Below are 21065 nucleotides of genomic sequence, written 5' to 3'. Positions count from 1 at the left end.
AAGGCAGCTGTGTAATTTCATGCGTATACAGAATCATTTATATTGAGAGAAAAAAAAACATGATTTTTCTGTTAATTATAATTAAAATTAGAATTATCTCTATGAAGCTGACAGCATATCCCCCCCCCCACACACACACACTATATTAGATTAATGATATAGATATACACTACTGTTAACAGGTTAGGAGCAAATAAGACTGTTTTTGAAAGAAATCTCTTCTTATAACTAAAGCTTCATTTATTTAATCAAAACAGAAAAATACTGAAAAAACTGTAATATTGGGAAATGTTTTTACATTTTTAAATTAAATTTTAAATATATATAGACATATTAATAGATTTCAGTTGTCATGTTATCCTTCAGAAACCATTCTAGTAAAGTGATTTGGTGCTCAAGTAACATTTCTTGTTTAAATTTCTTTCATTATGCTTTGATGAACAGAAAGCTGAACTGCATTTTGATTAATTTAATGCATGCTTGTTGAATAAATAATAATTTATTTTAATTATTAATAATTCCTCGAAATAAATCTTGCTGACCCCAAAACTTTTGAACTGTAATGTATAAACCTGAAAAAAAAAATTCAATTCATTCAGATTTATTTGTACAAAGATTTAAACACAAAATATTGCTCATAACCCTAACTTTGAAAGCTCTAATATAAATGTTCTAGTTAAGTTATGTATACCCCTAGTCTCAAATGACTTAACTGCATCAGTTTAAACCAATCTGTTTCTAGGACTGTCTCAGGCCCATCTTTCCCAGCTGTCTGTGTAAATTCGAACGCCTGCCATGTCCGCCAGCAAAACCCATTAACTCTGATTAAAACTGCACATCCGAGTTCATGAATATCCCATTCAACACTATCCATAACCATTAAGGGAGGTTCAAACAGCTGCAAGAGGACTGAACAAGAAGTTCAAGTAAACTTTTCCACAAATTAGCAAGCCATTTTCCAAAGGCTCCATAATTTACTGAAGCAATTTGCTTGGTCTATTTCTAAATCCCAGCTGCAAAACAGTCCAAAGTGGAGATGGAGTTAGGAAAGGACAGATGGAACTACATCTGACTGATAATAGCATAATTAAACAGAGATAAGAAGGGAATGGTCTATGAGAGGAGGGGAAGCCTCATCAACAGCCATTCCTCAACCCACAGACAAGTTCAATCCGGCCAGCCCGTTACATTCCTGTCAGATTATTAATTACTAATCCCCATCTGATCCAGTGATGGAGCGGGTCTCGCATGTAGACCCCCAACTTAATTAAATGCCAGCGTTTGCCTGATGAAGGAGTCTGGACCCACTTCAGTGACCTCGGAGAAGGGAACACGGAACTTTCAAGGCAATTAACCATGGAGGATGAATGGATGGAGGAAGAAAGAAAGAGAGAGAGATTTCATGATGAAATCAGTAAACACGGGAAGGGGGACAGATGGCGAGAGATGTTCAAGAGAGCTTAGAAAGTGATAAGTCAGCAAATTCATCCCAGCAAAGTAAATTACAAAATTATTGTAGTACAAGGCAATACATTTTCAAGTTCCCTTCATATGGAGCTTACTTTTTTTTTTCACTTCCAATCAATGTGCCATACATTTGTCTGTGGCATTGACATAAAAAAGACAAATGTACACAATTAATATAATAATATATTACTATATTAATATATATATATATATATATATATATATATATATATATATATATATATATATATATATATTATATAAGATATAATAATTAAAAAAAAAACATTAAAAATAATTATAAAAAAACTTCTAATGTAGTTTATTGTCAGAGCTACGGTGGAATGAAACGCACGAGGAAGATGATGTGTAGAGATGCACCGATCGATCGGCCAGGGATTGAAATCGGCCGATTTTCCGCATAAAAGCCCATTTCCACCCGGATTGGTGACCGGCAGATCAGTCTCACTTCTTTCCGATTTCGAGCCGATCCGTTTTGTTACCAGCGACAAAGGCAATAACGTCAGGTCAGCCACGCATTCTCGCTCTCTTCTATCTGACGACCTTTACACTCTCACCCACGTCTCATTCACTCCGGTTAAATAGTGCTTGTACTGCGCATTATTTTAGTCATTTTAAGTGCATGCATCCGGTTTTGTTCGAAAGCAAACAAAATAAGCAAGTGCTCTCGTAATAATGTGCTCTCGACCTTTCTCATTAAAATAACACCATACACGGTCAGTTTTGGAACGTTAAACAGTTGAGAAAGAGAACGCATGTTGTGTAACAGTATATTGGGTCTGTGGATAAACTCTTAAAGGGGCCGCTGTCCAATATTCCTGCTGCTGTCTGTCATGTTAATCAAAGAACAAAAGCCAAAGAAAAATCACTTTCTGCTCTTGACTTGAATACATTTTATAACTTTAATGGTAAGCATTAATTTGTATTTAATTTTTACACTGAAGATCACAGAAATTAAATTTGACTAAAATCTACATTTGATAACTTTAATTTCTTTAGTATTTCTAACCTGAATAAAAACTCACTTAACCTGAAAGACTTTTTTCATAGCTCTCTTTATTCTATTGCATTTACTTGTGCAGTTGTTTGCAATTTTTTATTTGTTCTTATGTTATTACTGACTTTTTACTTGTGCTTTTTTATAAAAAATAAAACTTTGTGTTAAAGAAATATAGATTTTTGTTTGTATATGCTGTCAATTATAGCTCTTAAAAAAAAACAAAAAAAAACATCGGAATCGGTAACAAGTGGTATCGGCCGATCACACTAACAAAAAAAAACAGAAATCGGAATCAGCCAAGAAAATTGCAATCGGTGCATCTCTAATGATGAACAATGCAGAAAAAGTCTTTAATAAATCCATGACAGGACAGGCAGGCCAGACAACAAACAGTGAACTGAACACAACTTAAATAGGAGGGCTGATGAGGGTAATTAATGAAACACCCCTGAACCGAATGGCAATAATCAGGCATGAGGGAAAACTAGTACACACAGAACACATGAGGAATGTAAACACAACAAAAGTCCAATGGGGTGTGACAAATGTAAATGTAATGTAAATTTAATTAAAAATAAACTTCAAAACTTTAAACGTCCAAAAATAAGATATTTATTGATATTAACAAGATATTATTATGACTACTTCAGAAAAAAAAAAAATCCTAAAATAACCGAAGCAATGTTTAAAAGATGAAAATAATGAAAACAGTTTCTGTCCATTACATGACAATTATGATTAAGGTAAACATAGGAGCCAATTAAAAAAAAATAGAAATCACTAGACCGTATAAATGATTTTCATGGTTGCGAATAATAATAAAAAAAGATTATTGGAGTATGTTTTACAAGAAAACAATATTTAAGTCCTTCTACATTAAAATGTCATGTTCAATTGAATGTGCAAGTAATTATTTGTGAAATTTAATAATTTTTGAGTAAAAACTGATTCTGCACCAAATTAGAATGGATGTTGTAAATATTGGTAATTCAATCCTCAATATCACTGTCCAAACTGTTGGTAATATCCTTTACAATTTAGTGCTGGAACAACAGTAGCAGAGGTGTGGTTTTATCATGATTTAGCATGAATTTATTCTTCATGGTTTGTGTGTACTGTAAGTGCATGAAAATATTTGTTGAAAGACATTTAAAAGAAAAAAAAACACACAGGAAAACGAAGGGAGGTAAGCTTGAAGACAGGACTCATTATACCACCACAGCAGCCACCAAGGTCACTTTCACTAAAATGCCTCATGCCTCATCAGAAGTGCCTTCGTCCCCATTATAATGCGGCTTATTAGAACAGTCTTCAGTTTTTCCATAACAACAAGAGATGAAGCGTGGGCAGCAGCAGTGCTGTGTCCATTTTAAAACACCAAATAAGTAGGTGGAAACAACAGAGGCAGCTCAGCCAACAACACAAAGAACCCTCGAATGAGACCGGCAATAAAACATGCAGAACAAACTGCTGATCTCCAGCAGGAACGTCTAAAAACACCACATCAAACAGAGACAAAGAGCGGCCCACTTATGATTTATGCCACCCATGGATGGACACAAACTAACAAAAGACCTGATTTAAATTACTGTGAAGTCTCATAGCTGGTGTAATAGTTGAGAGGGCAGCTAATATATATACCAATCTGTGTCTTCATGAAGAAAAACCTCCACAAAGGAAACCTAGGGATGGGTCAAGATGACTAGTCGATTCAGAAAATATAGTAGTTAGTTAAATTCCTAGTAAACGGAAGATTGTCATTGACTTTTCCCTGGAAAACATCCTCCAAATGACTTCCAAAGGGAGGACAAAAACAGAATAAAATCACCACGTTGAGCAGCAGTAGCGTGATGGACACACTCTGAACCCTTCCATTTCCGGACGTTCATTTCACAGGCCCTCTTCTTTATTGGAGCCTTAAAGACTAGGTTGTTTTAACAGTAGAGAAAAATCAATATTCATGGCCTCTTCCAAGAAAAGACCAGCTTGAAAATGGGCTTGGGAAACAAGAGCCTGTGAGAAACCGCAAATGGCTTTTCACACCAGATAATACACACAGAGCACACTGGCTGGATTTGTGATGTGCACGAATGCGTATCCCACAACAATTCTGCTTCCTTCTGACTCGATGTCTTTAGATGCGCATGGAGAACTAAGAGTTAATCTTTAGTGAACCTTTAAACCCAGCCCCTTGTCTTTGAGGACACATTCTCAGTTTAATGAACAGCGAGAAGCAGCACTCATCCCCTCTATTAGCCGCAAATCAAGCTAATTAAAGAAGAAAAACAGTGTTGAAGGATGTGCAGGTGAGCACCTGCTCTCTGATGATAGACGTTTGCAGAGTGCTTTAAGAAACGAGGGAAATAAACAAAGCTTCCTGCCTCTCGTCAACCCCCCTTGAGATTACGAAGAAAACGCAATTTCTTTTCGTTCCATAGTTTCCAAGAAGGAGCCTGACACCAAAACATGACCATTTATAAAGTGTTTTTAACAATTAGGTACATACATGACCTTTATAGCTTTTAAAAACACAAAAATAACCTTTTGTCTTTTTTACTAATTTCAGTGCAATTAAAAACATATGATCTGGCTGACAAAAAAACTATAATAATTATGGAGGAGGGGCATTATGAACCTGAGATTCTGTCTCCATGGATACCGTACCAGTATTCATAATAATACAAGCACACATGGGTGTTTGGGAAACTCATAAATAGAGACAAAAAACAATCTAATATTAACAGCATGTGATGCTTTCTACCTGACACCTCAGGTAGAAAGAGAAATGACAGGTTGATTAAAAAGTTGATTAATCAATCGCTTTGTTATATTATTCCTACATTCTGGCATGATATTTTCACTTCATACACACAAAATATATAAATACATGCCTATGAATAGAATATTAGCTGTTTTATGCCAAATATATTTAGCTCATACAACATTTTACAATCATTTTATATAGAGTTAAAAAGTAAAATTAAGAGAATTTCTCTTGTGATCTGTCAGCTGATCCAAGCATATGTTAGCAGGAAATCTGATGCTTATTCACTGCAATCACTCTGGAAATGAAAGCCAAGGTCTCAAGGCACATGTGGCACAATATCACAAATGCAAAGTAAAAACGTGAAAGCCACAGCTATGGAGTTATTATGATAACACACCTGCTATAAGTGCAGTGATTGATTTAGTTAATGATTCTCACATACAGAAAAGTCTAAACCTCCCATACTCTTGTCTGCATTTTCTTTTGGAAAAATAATCTGCTGAGGTTTCAAATACATAATGCCAACTTTAACCAGAATCAACATGAGTAAAGGGTTGAAATTGAATATGAGTTTTAGATTAGAGACTAAGATGGGCCTTACTGTTGATCATTCAAATAACCTGAGGAAGAGTCCAGTAAAGCAGACATTAAAGTATGAAAATTTTAATTTATGAAGTTATTAAAAATAAATATAAACGCAGTAAAATAATACAATTAAATACAAAGAAGAATTAAAGACAAAACACAAAAACCAAAAATAAATAGAAAACAAGTAAAAAAAACAGGACAAGACAAACCAAACAAAACCAAGACAAGACAAGAAAAAACAAACCAAAACAGGACAAGACAAACCAGACAAAATGAAAACAAACCAAAAACAAGACAAAACAAGACAATTAAAACCTAAACAAACACCAAAACTAGACAAAACAAACCAAACCAAAAACAAGGCAAAACCAGACAAGACAGAACACACAAAAAGTAAAACACAGCATGTCAAAAAATACTTTGAATGAGTGCGAGCCTCTATGTTAAAACCTGATTTGTTCAAGTCTAAGACATGGGAAAACAATCCCTTCCCTCAAGAGAGCCAATAACCTTTCTTTAAAAACACAAGCTGACCTCATCAGTGATACACCGTGGAGACTATGGATTCAAAAGCCTCACTAAGCATTTTTTACCCCTCATCATCCACCGTATCCAGCACTTCTGAAATATTCTATTTTAATGGATATAACATATCGCACAGAGAGGTCAGTGCTTGGAGCAGCATCTTGTTACGATTGGGTCATTAGCATTCTCGTCAGCAATACTCGGTATAGTCCACTATGGGCTTTGCTATTACAGAGATGCACATCACAAAAGAATGCATAATTACTGTCGTAATTAATGAACATAAGAGTGGCGCTTTTCAAAACAACCAGCATGCCTCGACCATAAAGCCTGGGGGGGGAAGAGAAATGCTGGGCTTTAAAACATGGAAATGAACTGTTATGATCATTAACCCTGTGGTGGAAATCTTTCAAATCCAAGCGATATGCAAGCCGTGGCCAGTTACAATAGATCATTTAGACTTGTACACAACAGCTCATTTAGAGGCCATGTGTCTGTCTATATCGCCGACATGAAACAGAAGCACTTTGCCTCTCCCTCCACTGCCATACTAATCACTGTCAGGGCATGAAACGCCTCACTAACACAGTATAATCCAATTACTCTGAAGCTGTGTGGCTCCCACTAAATCTAAACAAGTTGTCAAAGTGGAAAGTTCGTAATTTCCTTTCTTTTTTCCCCTTTCACGCTCTCGTTCCCCTCACGCTCTTACCCATCATTCTTGGGCTCAAGTCCGTGAGGCTTAGAAGGAGGGATAGTAATACAACGCAAAGAGCAAGATTATAACAAGCACCATCTTTTTTATCTTCTTAAAGTAATAAAAAAGTCTCTTTAATGTCTGATGTGAAATATTAGTGTGGGACTTGGAACTTGGAACAGTTTTGTCCGTTCTTCTGTGGGATAAAATGATGTAGGACAAATTCAGGATTGGTCTGTAAGTGGCAAACATTTCAGTCAACAGCAACTCCAAAAGTCGATAACTATTTACTCCACACACTCCTAAAAAAAACTCTGCATGGGCTTTTACATAGTAGGTTTACAAGCTCAATATGGATTCTAACAATATCAGACTTTTGCTCTACGGTTTTCAAAAATGGCCTAGCCACAGTTCAAAGAGTCGGGAACTGAAAGAATAAAGATTATGAAGTCTCTCAGGTCCATCTGTCCATGGCCTTCATGTCTTCAGTGTAATGGAAAGGTCAATGTGATTTCTGTCTCCCACAGGAACAGAGAAAACTTGGGAAAAGAAGTTCTGTATTAAGATGGGTAGAAAGACAAGGTTGTACAGGGGTCTCATTTACACCTATTAGAGAATAAGAGGTTAGCGTGAAAAGTAACCCCAAAAAAATGACACAAAGAACATCAGGTGCATCAGTGCATGAGAGCAGGACCATCATTCTCACTTGAGACTGAAGTTTACTTAAGTCACACCCGAGAAACAGTCCCAAAATCAGCGCCTGAGACTAGAACTCAAGAGTATCATGTAGAAAAAACTGACAGAAAATAACAAAAAAGTGAGAAAATGAAAGGCCAGAAAAAGAAAAAAAAACTGTTGCCACTCTCCCACAGTTCATTCTAAAGACAAAATTGAAAGTAAGCAGCTTATTAAAGCAGCTTTTGTTCTATAAAGAGAACACATAAAGGAAGAAGAAGCGTCTTTAGAAGATGATGTGCATTTTTACGATGGTTCAGATTTGGGGCTCTAGTACTTAATCTCAGGGGAAGTGTCTATATTTGAGCATGTGGACCAGTCTGGGCTGAAACAATGCTGTCGCAGTCAGGAGAAGGGAAGAAGAGATCAGATGAGACTTCAAAAGAGGATCAAGAGGAGAGAAAGAACACAGATGATTAGGAAAACCTCATCTACCTTAATGAAGATTCTTATCAAGGGCTTACATTATCTCACACCGTGACCACAGGAGACATTGCAGTCCTAGCAACCAGCCTGCTTGAGGAGGGAAAAACATTGAACAATTAATACCAGCTATTTTAGCAAAGACAGGATGGCTGTGTGTTCTAAAGGAACACTGCCCCATCCTGTGCCCTTAATTTTTTTGTCTTTGCTTAAATTTTGACCACATGACTATTTAAGTTTGTGGCTCTAAATCCAACCAACTCATTAGAATTATTGCTTATTGGTCATCTAATATACACTACCATTCCAAAGTTTGGGAGACAGTAAGATTTATTTTAAGAAATTAATACTTTTATTTAGTAATCACACATTAAATTGATCAAAAGTGATAATAAAGCAATTACGTCATATAATTACAAAATATTTCTATTACAAATCATTTTTAGTTTTTAACTTTTTTTAACTTAACTTTTTTTTCATCATAGATTCGTCAACAAAAAATGTATCACAATTTACAGTTATTACACAGTAAAACTGTTTTTAACATTGATAATAATGAGAAATGTTTCTTGAGCACCAAATCAGCAATTATTGACACTAATGTCTAGAGTAATGATGCTGATAATTCATCTTTGCCATCACATGAATCAATTATTATAACATTTATTTTAAATTGTTATCATATTTCACAATATTAATGTTTTACTGTATTATTAGATCAAATAAATGCAGCATTGGTGGGCATTAAAATCTTACCAACCCCAAACTTTTGAGCAACATATTTACGTATATTTATATATGTATATATGTTTGTGTTTGTGAGTGTGTCTATGTGTGTGTGTTTTCATTTAAAGTCATATTCATTTTAGACCTCTACAGATCTACAAGTGGAAGCAAGAGCTCAAAATAAACTATTTAATCTGTTGCTAGCTAGGCTGTGAGGTGCTTGTGCTAATAAATGCAGAAAAACGAGGCTGTATACAAAAAACACAGTCAAAGTCCTCATCACACTGCAGTTAAATGCATATTTTGACTTCTGAAGTCAACTCTCGGGAAGATGCACTTCGTTACTTAAGGTCTACGAAGAGCTCAGCAGGGCCTTAGCAACAGTTGGCAGGGCCAAGCTTGTTCTTTCGTTCCAGCTCTCTGCAGACTGCTTTGAAACGAGGAGTAAAAAAAAAACAGGAGGAAAGTACAAGGTCACAGTCTGACTCTTCACCTTGTTTGATGGAGTGATGACAAACACATTTACTCATTCCCCGGCTGTACTTCCACTCCCATCTCTCTTTCTCTCACTCCTTCTGATGCCTGTCTATACAAATGGATCCTCTCTAGCATGCAGCTGAAAAACAATGCTCTGAAAGAGCACACTTGGAATGAAATTCAGGGAGAGAGAATATCAAGAGATTGAATTCTTTAAAGGAAGAAAAACTGTGTACAGAGGACAATATGAACATGAATAGGTTATGAGGTCTCATTCTTACAATGTCTGTGAATCTGAATTTTCAATTAGTTTGACCATCTGTAGCTAAAGCGGTTTTAAAATTGCTTGAGAAAATAATTCCAGATAAATGCGGACCAACAGCATAGTCTGTGACATCACCCATAGGTTTCCAAAGAGCTTTTAGCTTTTTTGAAGCCAATAGTACTTGGCACTGTGCGTCACTCCCGGATGATTTAAAATGGGCAAAAAGACGTGAGCTGGTTGCTGAAACCATGCTCACCTAGCTAGACGGCGGTGACATCAGCGGCAATCCAACTGTCACTCAAGTGACCACGCCTTAAATTATGCAGAACTTTAAGGCTTAATGTAATTTAAATGGATGAGTTATAAAAAAAGATTCACCCCCCTCACAGTTGTCATTAAGGGCAAAATTAGCTATATAGACCGAAAAAAATTTTGACCAGGCAGTAAACATTCCGTATGGGCTTCACGAGAGAGAACGTGAGGTTGGCGCTTGGTTCTCCTCTCAGCTCAGCAGTGACGGAAATGAGGGTGATCCTTGCAGTCTTCATTCATTTTGGTTTTTAGATACAGATTCACTTAACATCTGGTATAAATGTTTGTATTTAGCGGCAAGAGTGTAAATGCAGCTTAACTCTGAAAAGGAATTGCTCAATTGCTCAAAACAAAACACAACAAAGCAAAGTACAAAACAAAACAAAACAAAACAAAAACAAAGCAAAGCTCAAAATAAAAAAGTAAACATACACATCACATGAGATAAAGCCATTAACAGGATTTCCAGCAGGTGCTTGTCAAACACACAAACTAACACACAATGTTGGGCCTCTAGAGAGATTTTCAAAGGTTACATGAACAGCTGGAAATTGCACCTGCCTCAAAACACACATGCACACTAAAAAGTCAACATTTTCCAATTAACACACTCCAATTAAACTTGACACTTGGGATGAGCTAACGAAGATTATTCACAAAAATTCAGTCACACATTCTTTCTCCACTTGTACAGTCTTAATAGAAAGGACACAAGAAACAGAGCTAATAACTGTAAACAAACCCTCTGTTTATTAGTAATTGACTATACAGTTACCTGAAAATAACAGCTAATAGCATAAATCTACTTTGGATATCGGCTTGAAAGACTGAGAGCCACAGCACTGCACTGGGGCCAAGGAGTTGCTATGAATAATACATTAATACGCTTTAAATTGTTTCTAATATATTGCTATGTGAAGGCTAGGGTATTGCTAGGTAGTCAAAATACCTTTTGGCAAAATCCACTTTAACATATTGCATTATTTCACTGCAATATTTTAGATTCCAAATATATCATCCAATGACCTGGATCTGCTTTACTGAAAGATGCTTCAGGGACTGACCTGTAGGACGGTCTGGATCTTGGCATAGACATCAGCTTGTTCATAGAGTTTGATCCCTTCTTGGGCTCCACTGCGAGAGACGACAATCTGCTGTAGGTGACTGAGAACCACACTGTGAGCCTGGGCCACGGCATTCAACTTATCAAACAACAGCTCAAGCAGTTCCAGCAATAACCTGAAGAGGGCGAGAGAGAGAGAGAGAGAGAGAGAGAGAGAGAAAGAGAGAGAAACAACACTTCAAAATAGACCTAAAAAAAAATCATTTATTTAATACATGCTTTGGATATACTGTTATTATACTAAAGCTAAAGGGAAAAATATTATCTGGCTAAAATGCAGAAATGACAGGGAGAAACAAAAAACAAACTACTCTTGAAAGTGGATATTTTACATGCTTAAATACATTCTAACATTAAATTTAATCACAATTTATGTCTTGATTTTTTTTTTAACCAGTTTTCAGAAAGCAGAATGAAATTGTAACAGTATTACTTTTGACAATTTAAATGCATTTCAAACATTTAATTAATCATATACATTTTTAGTATTAGGGTTTTTAGGTTTTGAGTTGACATGTTAACTTTGACAGCCCTAAAATATACATTGTGCTAACCTTTTTCAGTTGTCTGTTTGTTTGCAGAACCTTGTGGCCCCTGGGGGTCCCTGGATCCCAGTTTGAAAACTCCTAATCTAGAAGCTTTCCAAAGACAAAGCCACTACTGCAGTCAGTCTGGCTGACAGAAATCCCTCTACATCACCAAAACCGAGCCAAAAGCGGCCCATTCTCTGTTACTAATGAACATGACAGCAGCAGGGTGCTGACAGAATCTCCCTGTTGAGCAGCGGCAGCTGTTCACCAACAACAATTAGCAGCATCTGTCAAACTCTCTGGGTCCACTAGGAGGACACACATCTGTCTGACTTTTAAGGAGTTTACTCATTCATCCCAGTAAAATGAGGCAGAAGAAAACACTGGTAGGCGGAATGAAGAGGTTGGAGGTGACAGCATGATGTAGGGTATTAGGATTGCAGGGAGCTGGACGGCAGGGAGATGATGGATGTTCACATGAGGGACGGTGAATGATAACACATGTTAAGCTTGATTTACAGAGGACAGGACATGACCCTTGACTTAGACGCAACATGTAAACACATATTATACGGGACGACACTTTTTCATAAAAAACATCGCAGAAAGCCAAACCAAAGTATGAACCAAGCAGTCAAGGTTTGGATGGCTATCATGGGCTAGTTGGTCAATGCCGCAACTACACTGTCTGGCTGCATCTTTCTCCATCGATGGCCATATTCAGACTATTCTTATACATCATAAAACTAAAGAAGAAAAAGAAGAGATACATAAATAAATGTGAAAACAAATAAATTAAAGAGAGGGAAAAAAGAGGGAGAATGTATGACCAAATGAATAAATAAAATAAATAAAGGGAAGAAAAATTAATTAAAGGTAGGAAAAGATAAAACAGAATAAATAAATATTGTACAGAAATATTTTAAATATACTTAATTTTAACAAATATTTAAAGAAAAGTGGAATAATAAATAAGAATAAAAAATTACAGGGAGGAAAAAAGAGGAATGATACAATGAATTAATTAATAATAAATGAAGGGAAGACAAATATATTAAAGGGAGAAAAAATAAAAAAAGGAAGAATAAATAAAATATATATATATATATATATATATATATAATATCAATAATTTGTATAATATAGAAATAAATAACAAAAAGGAATAATTAATAAAAGTGTATGATAAACTAAAAAAAAAGGGATGAACAAATGAATGCGCACACATATCAACAATATAATATAATATAAAAGTCTCTGTATAATATGAACTGATTGGCTCAGACTTTGCCACTTTTCACAAAGTCACTACAATCCTTGTCATATCAAGTCTGGTTAGGAAACATACAGCAAGACATACTTTTCACTGTGAATTGTAATACAGCAGCAACTTCATTTTTTAGTTGAGGTTTCCATAGAAACAGAGCCCTACCTCAACTTTCACGTTAGCACAGACACAGACACACAAGTAAACACTGAAATTGCTGTATGGTTAAAATGGGACCTTGTTGTCACTCAGGTCATTTGAGCAATTTCATTTACAACAAACCCTTGCAAAGGTGGTTTACTTTACAGAAAACAGATTTATGAACTGCCATATTAATTCAGCAGTGCTTATTGATAATTTATTAAGGTTGTTCCACTATATGATACTTCAGTGCATTCATATGAAACACACACATAAAACCATTTATCTTATATATTACTAAAGGTTCTATCATAACCGTCACAGCTTTCAAAGAAAAACCCCTCGTTTATTTCATTAAAAGCACACAATGAAAAGTCAGCGGATATTCTCTCACACACTAGAAGCTTACATGTAAAAAAAAAAAAAAAGAAAAAAGAACGGAGGGTAAACATAAAAAACCCAGAGGGTGGCTGTGGAAAAATAAGCGATTGAGACTTCATTTTTGCCTTGGGTAAAGAGCGTTTCTTTTAATAGCCTTCATTATATGTCTTTTCTTTCCTTGCTTTTGTTTTTCTCCGTTAGAGCCGATGCTTAAGCAGACAGACACTAGCCACAGCTCGCTTTTATGGATTGGAAATGAGGGAGGTATGAATGCCACATGACAGATGAGAGCATTGATCCAGCAAGCCATCATCGGGTAAAGTGAGAGAGCGAGAGAGAGCGCAATAAAGAAGGAAAACAATGGAAACCAATCACACTTCAGAACAAATGCCTTCCAAAGTGCTTCCCTTAAAAACAAAATCACTGCAAGAGGGAGAACTACATCTGAAGTGACTGTCATTGGCAGTTTTTATTTCCTACATCATTTAAAAGACAACATGAAATCAAAACTGACCCCATTTACTTCTAAATGATTCTCTCCCTTTGCATGATTTGTTTGTGCATGTTAATGTAAATCCATTTGTTTTAATAGTCTTCAAGAGCCAACTGGTCATAATAATAATAATAAATCAAGAGCCAACTGATCAAATCCAGTCTTGCCTTATGTTATATAGTTGCATTAGGAAATATATCATGTTAAAAGAATTGCAAATGTCTCAAGTAAAAACTATGGATGCTTCAAGTAGTCAGCCATTGAGCAACTATTGAGAATGGCTATGTGTATTTGTGTGGTGGTATTTGTTCACAAATAAATTCACAAATAAAACATATGAGATTTGGAAGTATGCAATAAGATCCAAACAAAACGTGAATTTCAGACTCACAAACAAATGCATTTATTTGCTGTAGCCTGTTTGAATGAAACTTCTTATATAAAAAAATGTCCTGGCTCTTCTAAACATTATAATGACAGTTAAAACCCCATTCACCCCATTTTTACAGTCTCTGCACTGGCTACCTATTAAGCTCCGTATCAGTTACACATTATCATTACTTTCCTATAAGGCCATAAATGGTTTAGCTCCTGCATACCTAACTAGCCTTATACCACAATCCATCACGCTCCCTAAGGTCTCAAAACGCTGGACTTTTGGTAGTTCCTAGGATAGCAAAGTCCACTAAAGGAGGTAGAGCTTTTTCACATTTGGCTCCCAAACTCACATCTTTTTGGGGTGAATTATGTCTTATTCCTCTCATCGCGAAGCAAACAGTAAAATAAAAGAACTTGAAGAACAGTCTCGCTGCGTTGTCTTCTGTTGTGTGGGCGTATTCAAGCCGCACGCTTCAGTTTGAAACATTAGAATCTGAATAGCGCGTTCAGCGCGGGGGCGTGGTCTCATTAGAAGATAATGAAGAGAGACGTGAAAAACGGACATCGCTTTGTTTTCATATGGATTACTTTATCACAGAATATTTGTTTTCGGCAGCACTTGTTTAGTTTAAACGTAGACATGTCAGGCTTTCTATAGATATATCTCTCATGTCTCTTCGTTGAGTATTCACGGAGTTACATTTCATTTTATTGACGCGTTTGTAAATGAAGATCAGCGCAGACAAAGGCTGCAGACAGCACACCTTGTTTGTTATCTTTATTTTATAAGTGCACAGTTTTGTTGTTATTATGTCTGTATACAAAAAAAAGTAGACCCTTTACAGATTCCATTGATGTATTGCTCTTATCTGTACGATCAAAACTGAAAGTGTAATTTAAGTTCTTTTCAGGGTTATCAGGAGAAAATAACTCATAACGCGTTAATCGGCACCTATGTATTTCTAACCTCTTCGGTTAACATTTTTCGTATCTATTACATTATGCAGTGTGAACGCTCTGATCCGTTAACATGGGCTCTGAAAAATTACGGATCACAGATGGAGTGTGTGAACCTGGCGTTACGTAGGCCTATGCCTGGTCTGCTCTGTTCTCACGCTCCATTTTGGCATGCTGCATTCTGATTGGTTCGATAGCATACTGCGGGAGGTCGAGGCCTTGGAAAATCGAGCTATAAAGCGGTTTAGAAATCGCGCATGCTCAAATAAAAATGTATGACAATTCCGATTAATCGCACAGCCCTACACAAAGTTTGGTTGTCACGAGACTAGTATATTCTCACCTGAGATTACACTTTCATTTTTTAGAGAACCATCCCTTTAATTTAAGCCAAAAATTCTAATAAAATAAAAATGTGCTTTTTTTGCGCTTGTCTACTTATCTTAATTATCATATAGTATTCCGTAAAAAAAAAAAAAATCAATAAGCTAAGAAACAGTTGTATGGCGTATGATTTTGATTATTAATATTCCCTGCAGACTGCACATTCTTTCCATTTGCTTTTACCTGGGCTGGTTGTCCTGTGCCAGGTTCTCTCCTCTCTGGTAGGCGTGGTCAGCGATCTGAGTGGTGGATCTCTTGAGGATCTGCTTGAGCTCAGGCTCCAGTCGCTCCATGATGGCTTTAATGGTTTCCGGGATCTTCTTGAGTTTAGCCAGAGCTTTGATCAGGATCCCCATGAACTCTGCGCTGTTCTCCTCTGGGTCTACGTCCAAGTCTTCTTTCACCTCGTGCAGCTCACGAACTGCACAAACCCACATACACTCCTTCAAAAACACTACAGCAATATTTAATCACAGTAGCATGAAAATACAGAACAGTTTATGGAACAGCTACTATACATAAATATACGTGCAACCTTGACATCAAACAGATGGTAGCAAAACTTTATGACAAGGTTTGCTAATTGTTAAATCATTAAATATCACATAGCTATTAATCAGGACACTAATGTACATTGCAATTTGAATATATGAATAAATATGAATATGTACCAAAAATCTGTTAAGATTTATAATGTTAATGTTATTAATTTATAATGACATTTTCCTCAGAGAGCACTTACATTTAAAAAGGTTAATGATATTAATGTCCAGCAACATTAATATACTGATAATTAAACAGAAATTGTATAATAGAACGCCTGGAAGTTATTTTTTCTTCCTTCTCGTCATGACATCAGCACAATCCTTAAATAAATCTGCATAACACACCTCTCCATATTCACCTGCTCAATAGAGTGATCGTACTGTTAAGTGCTTATTTTTCTGTCTGCTAATACCCTCAAATCCAATGACTGTTTAAAATGGTCTTAATGTTTATGGCAAGTTAATGGGCTCAGGTTTTTCTTCTCCACCCCCCCCCCCCCCCCCCCAAACGATAGCTTGCTAAATAATTACTACAATTACCACCGACAAATGATGTGCAAGAGGCCATTAGACAAAATAGGCGACAAAAAGGAAAGCATCTTCCGCAGCAGGGGAAATGTTGTCTGATGGCGTCACCCTATCACACATAAAGCACTGCGAAAGCAATAATTGCAAGCGTTTCATGCAATGTGAGGAAAACTGCAGTCGGCACAAGAATTACTCTGTAGTCAGAGTGAATTAGAGACATTTTACCTGCTTTAGCAAAATCAGAGCAAATAAAAACAATTAAAGGGTGATTAATCATTTAAAGTAAGAGACAGACTGACTGATGAATGGACAAACAGACAGATAGATCAGATGGACAGATGGGCAGACAGACAAAAATATGCCATGGATGGATCTATGATGGATTGAAGGATGCACAGACAGATGAACAAACAGATAGGATGGCTGGATAAATAGTCAGACAGACAGATAGTTGGATAGACAGACAGACAGGAAAACAGAGAGATAGATAATTAGACAGATGGAAGGACAGACAGACACACAGACTGATGGACAGATACACAGACCAACAGATAGATAGGGTTTTCTATAGTTGTACTGACAACTGGCAGCATGTCTCAGAGACAGTGTGGGAGAAACAGACAGCTGTGGGTGGGTTGGTGGTTCTGATAAGAGTCTCGGAGCGCAGTGGAGTCAGTCCCACACAGGAGAGCACGGATAACAAGGCCCGCACCCCCGCCGTGCTGACAGAGCTGCATGATTAATAACGTGAGAGAGTATCTCATCTGCACAGGTTAATATGCTTACTGAAACATGATGTACTGAGATCATGAAACCTGAGAGTGTGTGTTCTTGTGTGTGTGCGGACACGTGTCTTTTTTAGTGAAAGTGCGAGTCACTGTGTAATTGTAAAAGGGGAAATTGTAATGTCAGAGTGTTAGTGTGTATATTACAACAATCTTCTCAATATATGTATAATAGGAGTTTGGGTTCATGCAAATGCTTTCAGTAACACAGAACGCAACAGCTGCGTCTTTTCTTGTCTGTGGCAGCCCCAAGTGCCATTTTAATAAACACAGTGACTCTGGTCAGATGTGTCCTAATGATTTAATTAGCACTTTGAACACTGGCAGACAATATGGAGCACCAGGAATTACAAAATCACCCCTTTGCTTTGTAACAGCCCGGACACCTGCTGTTCCCTTCAGTAGAGCAGAGAGAAATCTATCATTCAAATTATGAGCCACTAAATCAAGTTCTCTCTCTGCAAAGAAGTAGCATTCTGATTCTCTCTTTCGCTGGCTAATGCTCACCTTATCTCGCCTGTTTTTTATTTTGTCTTTATGTTTTTAATACATCGAAAATTCAACCAATGAAAAGTTTTTATGACAAATAAAGTTGTTTAAAGAAAACAGGCAGAAAGTCATATCCAAAAATATGAACAGAACTATATCGATCACACTTTATTTTAAGGTCCAATTGTCGCTATTAACAATCCATAAACTATGACTTTTGCCTCAATAAATTCCTAATTTGCTGTTTATTAACAGTTCCTAAGGGAGTTAAGTTTAGTTATTGGGTAGGATTAGGGATGTAGAATATGGTCATGCAGAATATGTGCTTTATAAGTACTAATAAACAACCAATATATTAATAATAGGCATGCTAATAATCAACTAGTTAATAGTTAGATGTGGTCCCTATACAAAGTGTTACCAATATATTACACTTTAAATTTATTGCATTTGCAAACGTATACAAATACTATATTTAAATAAATTAATAAAATACAATATTTAACATTCAAATTATATAACAATTCATATATATAACTGGCATTTATTTATAAAAGTTTTTTGTCCAAAAGAGAAAAAAAGGCAGGAAATGTGAACAGAAACTGCAACCTATCTGCTAAACTATAAATTATCTATATAAGTCTATATAAGTGTGTGTGTACTAAAGTGTGAAAATTCCATTTTATCCATATAATTATATTTCATTGTACATTTATTACATTTGCAAATGTCTATTTATAGTATATTTACATGAAATAAAATTAGATAGATAGATAGATAGATAGATAGATAGATAGATAGATAGATAGATAGATAGATAGATAGATGATAGATAGATAGATAGATAGATAGATAGATAGATAGATAGATAGATAGATGATAGATAGATAGATAGATAGATAGATAGATAGATAGATAGATAGATAGATAGATAGATAGATAGATAGATAGATAGATAGATAGATAGATAGCCACATAAATTAAACCACAAATAAATAAATAAATAAATAAATAAACATTGTTTAAATTATATTTAAATTACTATATAAATATAGAACATGAATACATTTATAAATATTTATAAATAAATAAATTGATCAATATTTAGTTTTTTTTTTTTTTTTATAAAAAAAAAACATTATAGTTACGGTAATCTCTTATAATTAATATCTTGACAGTAAATAAATAAATACTTTTTAAACATATTTTTAGCCAGTGCTTCCAAAATGTTGGTTTTCTTTTTGGTGCAGCACTACATTATCCATCAGGTTTGTTTTAGTGTCTAGTCATTTCTATTGTTTTATTAGTGATGCTTCTTACTGCTGGATGTTCCAGGGGTGCTGAACTGTGAGGGTTCTGTGAGCTTGCGTGGAGTTGACAAACCGACATCCAATACAGACGTATCCTTTGAAGCAGACCTGAAAAAAAATAGTTACTTTTACTACCTTCTTCACAATAGCAACCATTATTATAGTGACAGCAGCTATTGTTTAGACATTCATAAAAAGAGTAACCATGAATGTTTTATAAAAGCGTGCTTTAAAGCAGCAAGAACACGAAGAATCAAACAAGGCGGATTGCAAAACACACGTAAGAGAAGAAATGAATACAAATCCTGCCAGAAAATTGCAGTCGCGTCATGACCCTGACTAATAAATCACTTCTCCTCATGAAAGCATCGTGCTATAATTATATGGCCGTAAACAGAGCAGCAGAAGAGTGACAAACACACGCACAATTCCGAGATCAAAAACACTATTACAACAACTCCACACTTCAGCCCTGCGGGGTCACCAACCTGCATTAGCTTAATGCGCTACACCGCTGCGCCTTGTCTAATCTATGAGAATTAGCATTGCAGAGGCAGTGGCGGCGGTTTGCGCAGCACACTGACGGAGGGGGTCAGCAATCCCCCGGCGACAATGCACACGTGGGCGGCCGTGTCACCATCGAGAAAGCAAAAACCTATTATCATTCCTCTCGTGCTCATCCGTGAGGGTGCAAATGACTTATCTCTGTTTGCTCTGAGCGCTGGCATCAGAGCCACGGCAGCCAGACCCTGTACACAGGGACACAGGAAGAGAACAGTCGCAAATCAGCTAATTACACGACTCCGGTGAGAAGGAGGCAACAGGGCCAGAGAGGCTTTGTTTACCAACAAGCTAATGATTTAAGACCCTGGTGAACAACGCTTTCAATAAAGAATTAATATTGTATTTCCCTTCAAGATAGCGTAATCACCCCCATTATTAATTATGGGAAGTGAAATCCTGAAAGTTATGCGTAACACATTTTCCACGTGTCGCCCCTTTGACTAATTAAAGTTTATTTAGAATGTCAAACTAGCTAGGGTTTACAGCAGCTCTGGCCCATATTCAGGCCTGCATTCTTAATTAGTCTGATCAGTTATTCTGTCTGGCATATTCCACACCCTTATTAATGATCAGACAGCAATGACTCATGGGATGTTTGGTTTAAGAAAGCACGTCCCTCTTTTTAAAAAGAACACACACAGTAATTAGATAAGCTGTGCGCCCTGCCACCAGCAACCTGCGAAGGTAAATTAATCTAAAGCTGAGAAATGACTTTGCCACTCTGAAGGTAATTGCTTTCAGTTTGCTGCAACAACCTGAATCGAATGCTTTGAGGAAGATTTTTCTATAATATTGTTGACCTACTTTGGGTTCAGATACTAAGCCCACATATCTTTGATCTGAATTGAAGCTAGATTTGAATCAAGCAATAGGGATCTAATGAATACACATCTAAATACTTTAACTAAAGAATGTTATGGTGACTCACCGGCCCTTGTCTTTTCCTCGGTGACCCACACGGCTGGTAGACTTGATGTAGAGATGTCGATGGAGCTCATCGATTAGCACCAGGTGGATGTTGAGTTTCTTGCTGTGGAGCTCCAGTCGCAAGTCGCCGAGACCCTCCACCTGTAGCAGGGGTCCTTCAAGAGAATCCACTGCTGAGACCTGCAAACACAACAACACACTTGAAGTTTCCATCTGCCTTTATGTCTACTTGCAAAAATGTTAAATAATGGGATGGAGTC

The 21065-nt window shown here is 36.4% G+C and overlaps 1 protein-coding gene across 1 annotated transcript in view; it reads right to left on the bottom strand.

Moving 5' to 3' along the window:
- The window catches only part of exoc4 (exocyst complex component 4), a 123933-nt gene that overhangs the window by 91411 nt on the left and 11457 nt on the right, over positions 1 to 21065 (bottom strand). The window contains exons 4-7 of the mRNA XM_059511116.1: positions 20807 to 20985; positions 19325 to 19422; positions 15841 to 16078; positions 11068 to 11242 (exon numbers count right to left, since the gene is read on the bottom strand). Of these exons, the coding sequence (XP_059367099.1) occupies positions 11068 to 11242; positions 15841 to 16078; positions 19325 to 19422; positions 20807 to 20985 (690 nt within the window). The remainder of the gene's footprint in view (positions 1 to 11067; positions 11243 to 15840; positions 16079 to 19324; positions 19423 to 20806; positions 20986 to 21065) is intronic.

Source organism: Carassius carassius, chromosome 26 (genome assembly GCF_963082965.1).
Source record: "Carassius carassius chromosome 26, fCarCar2.1, whole genome shotgun sequence".
In the NCBI taxonomy this organism is placed as follows: domain Eukaryota; kingdom Metazoa; phylum Chordata; class Actinopteri; order Cypriniformes; family Cyprinidae; genus Carassius; species Carassius carassius.
Note: the sequence above shows the minus strand (reverse complement) of the source record. Positions and strands in the feature narration are given on the sequence as shown.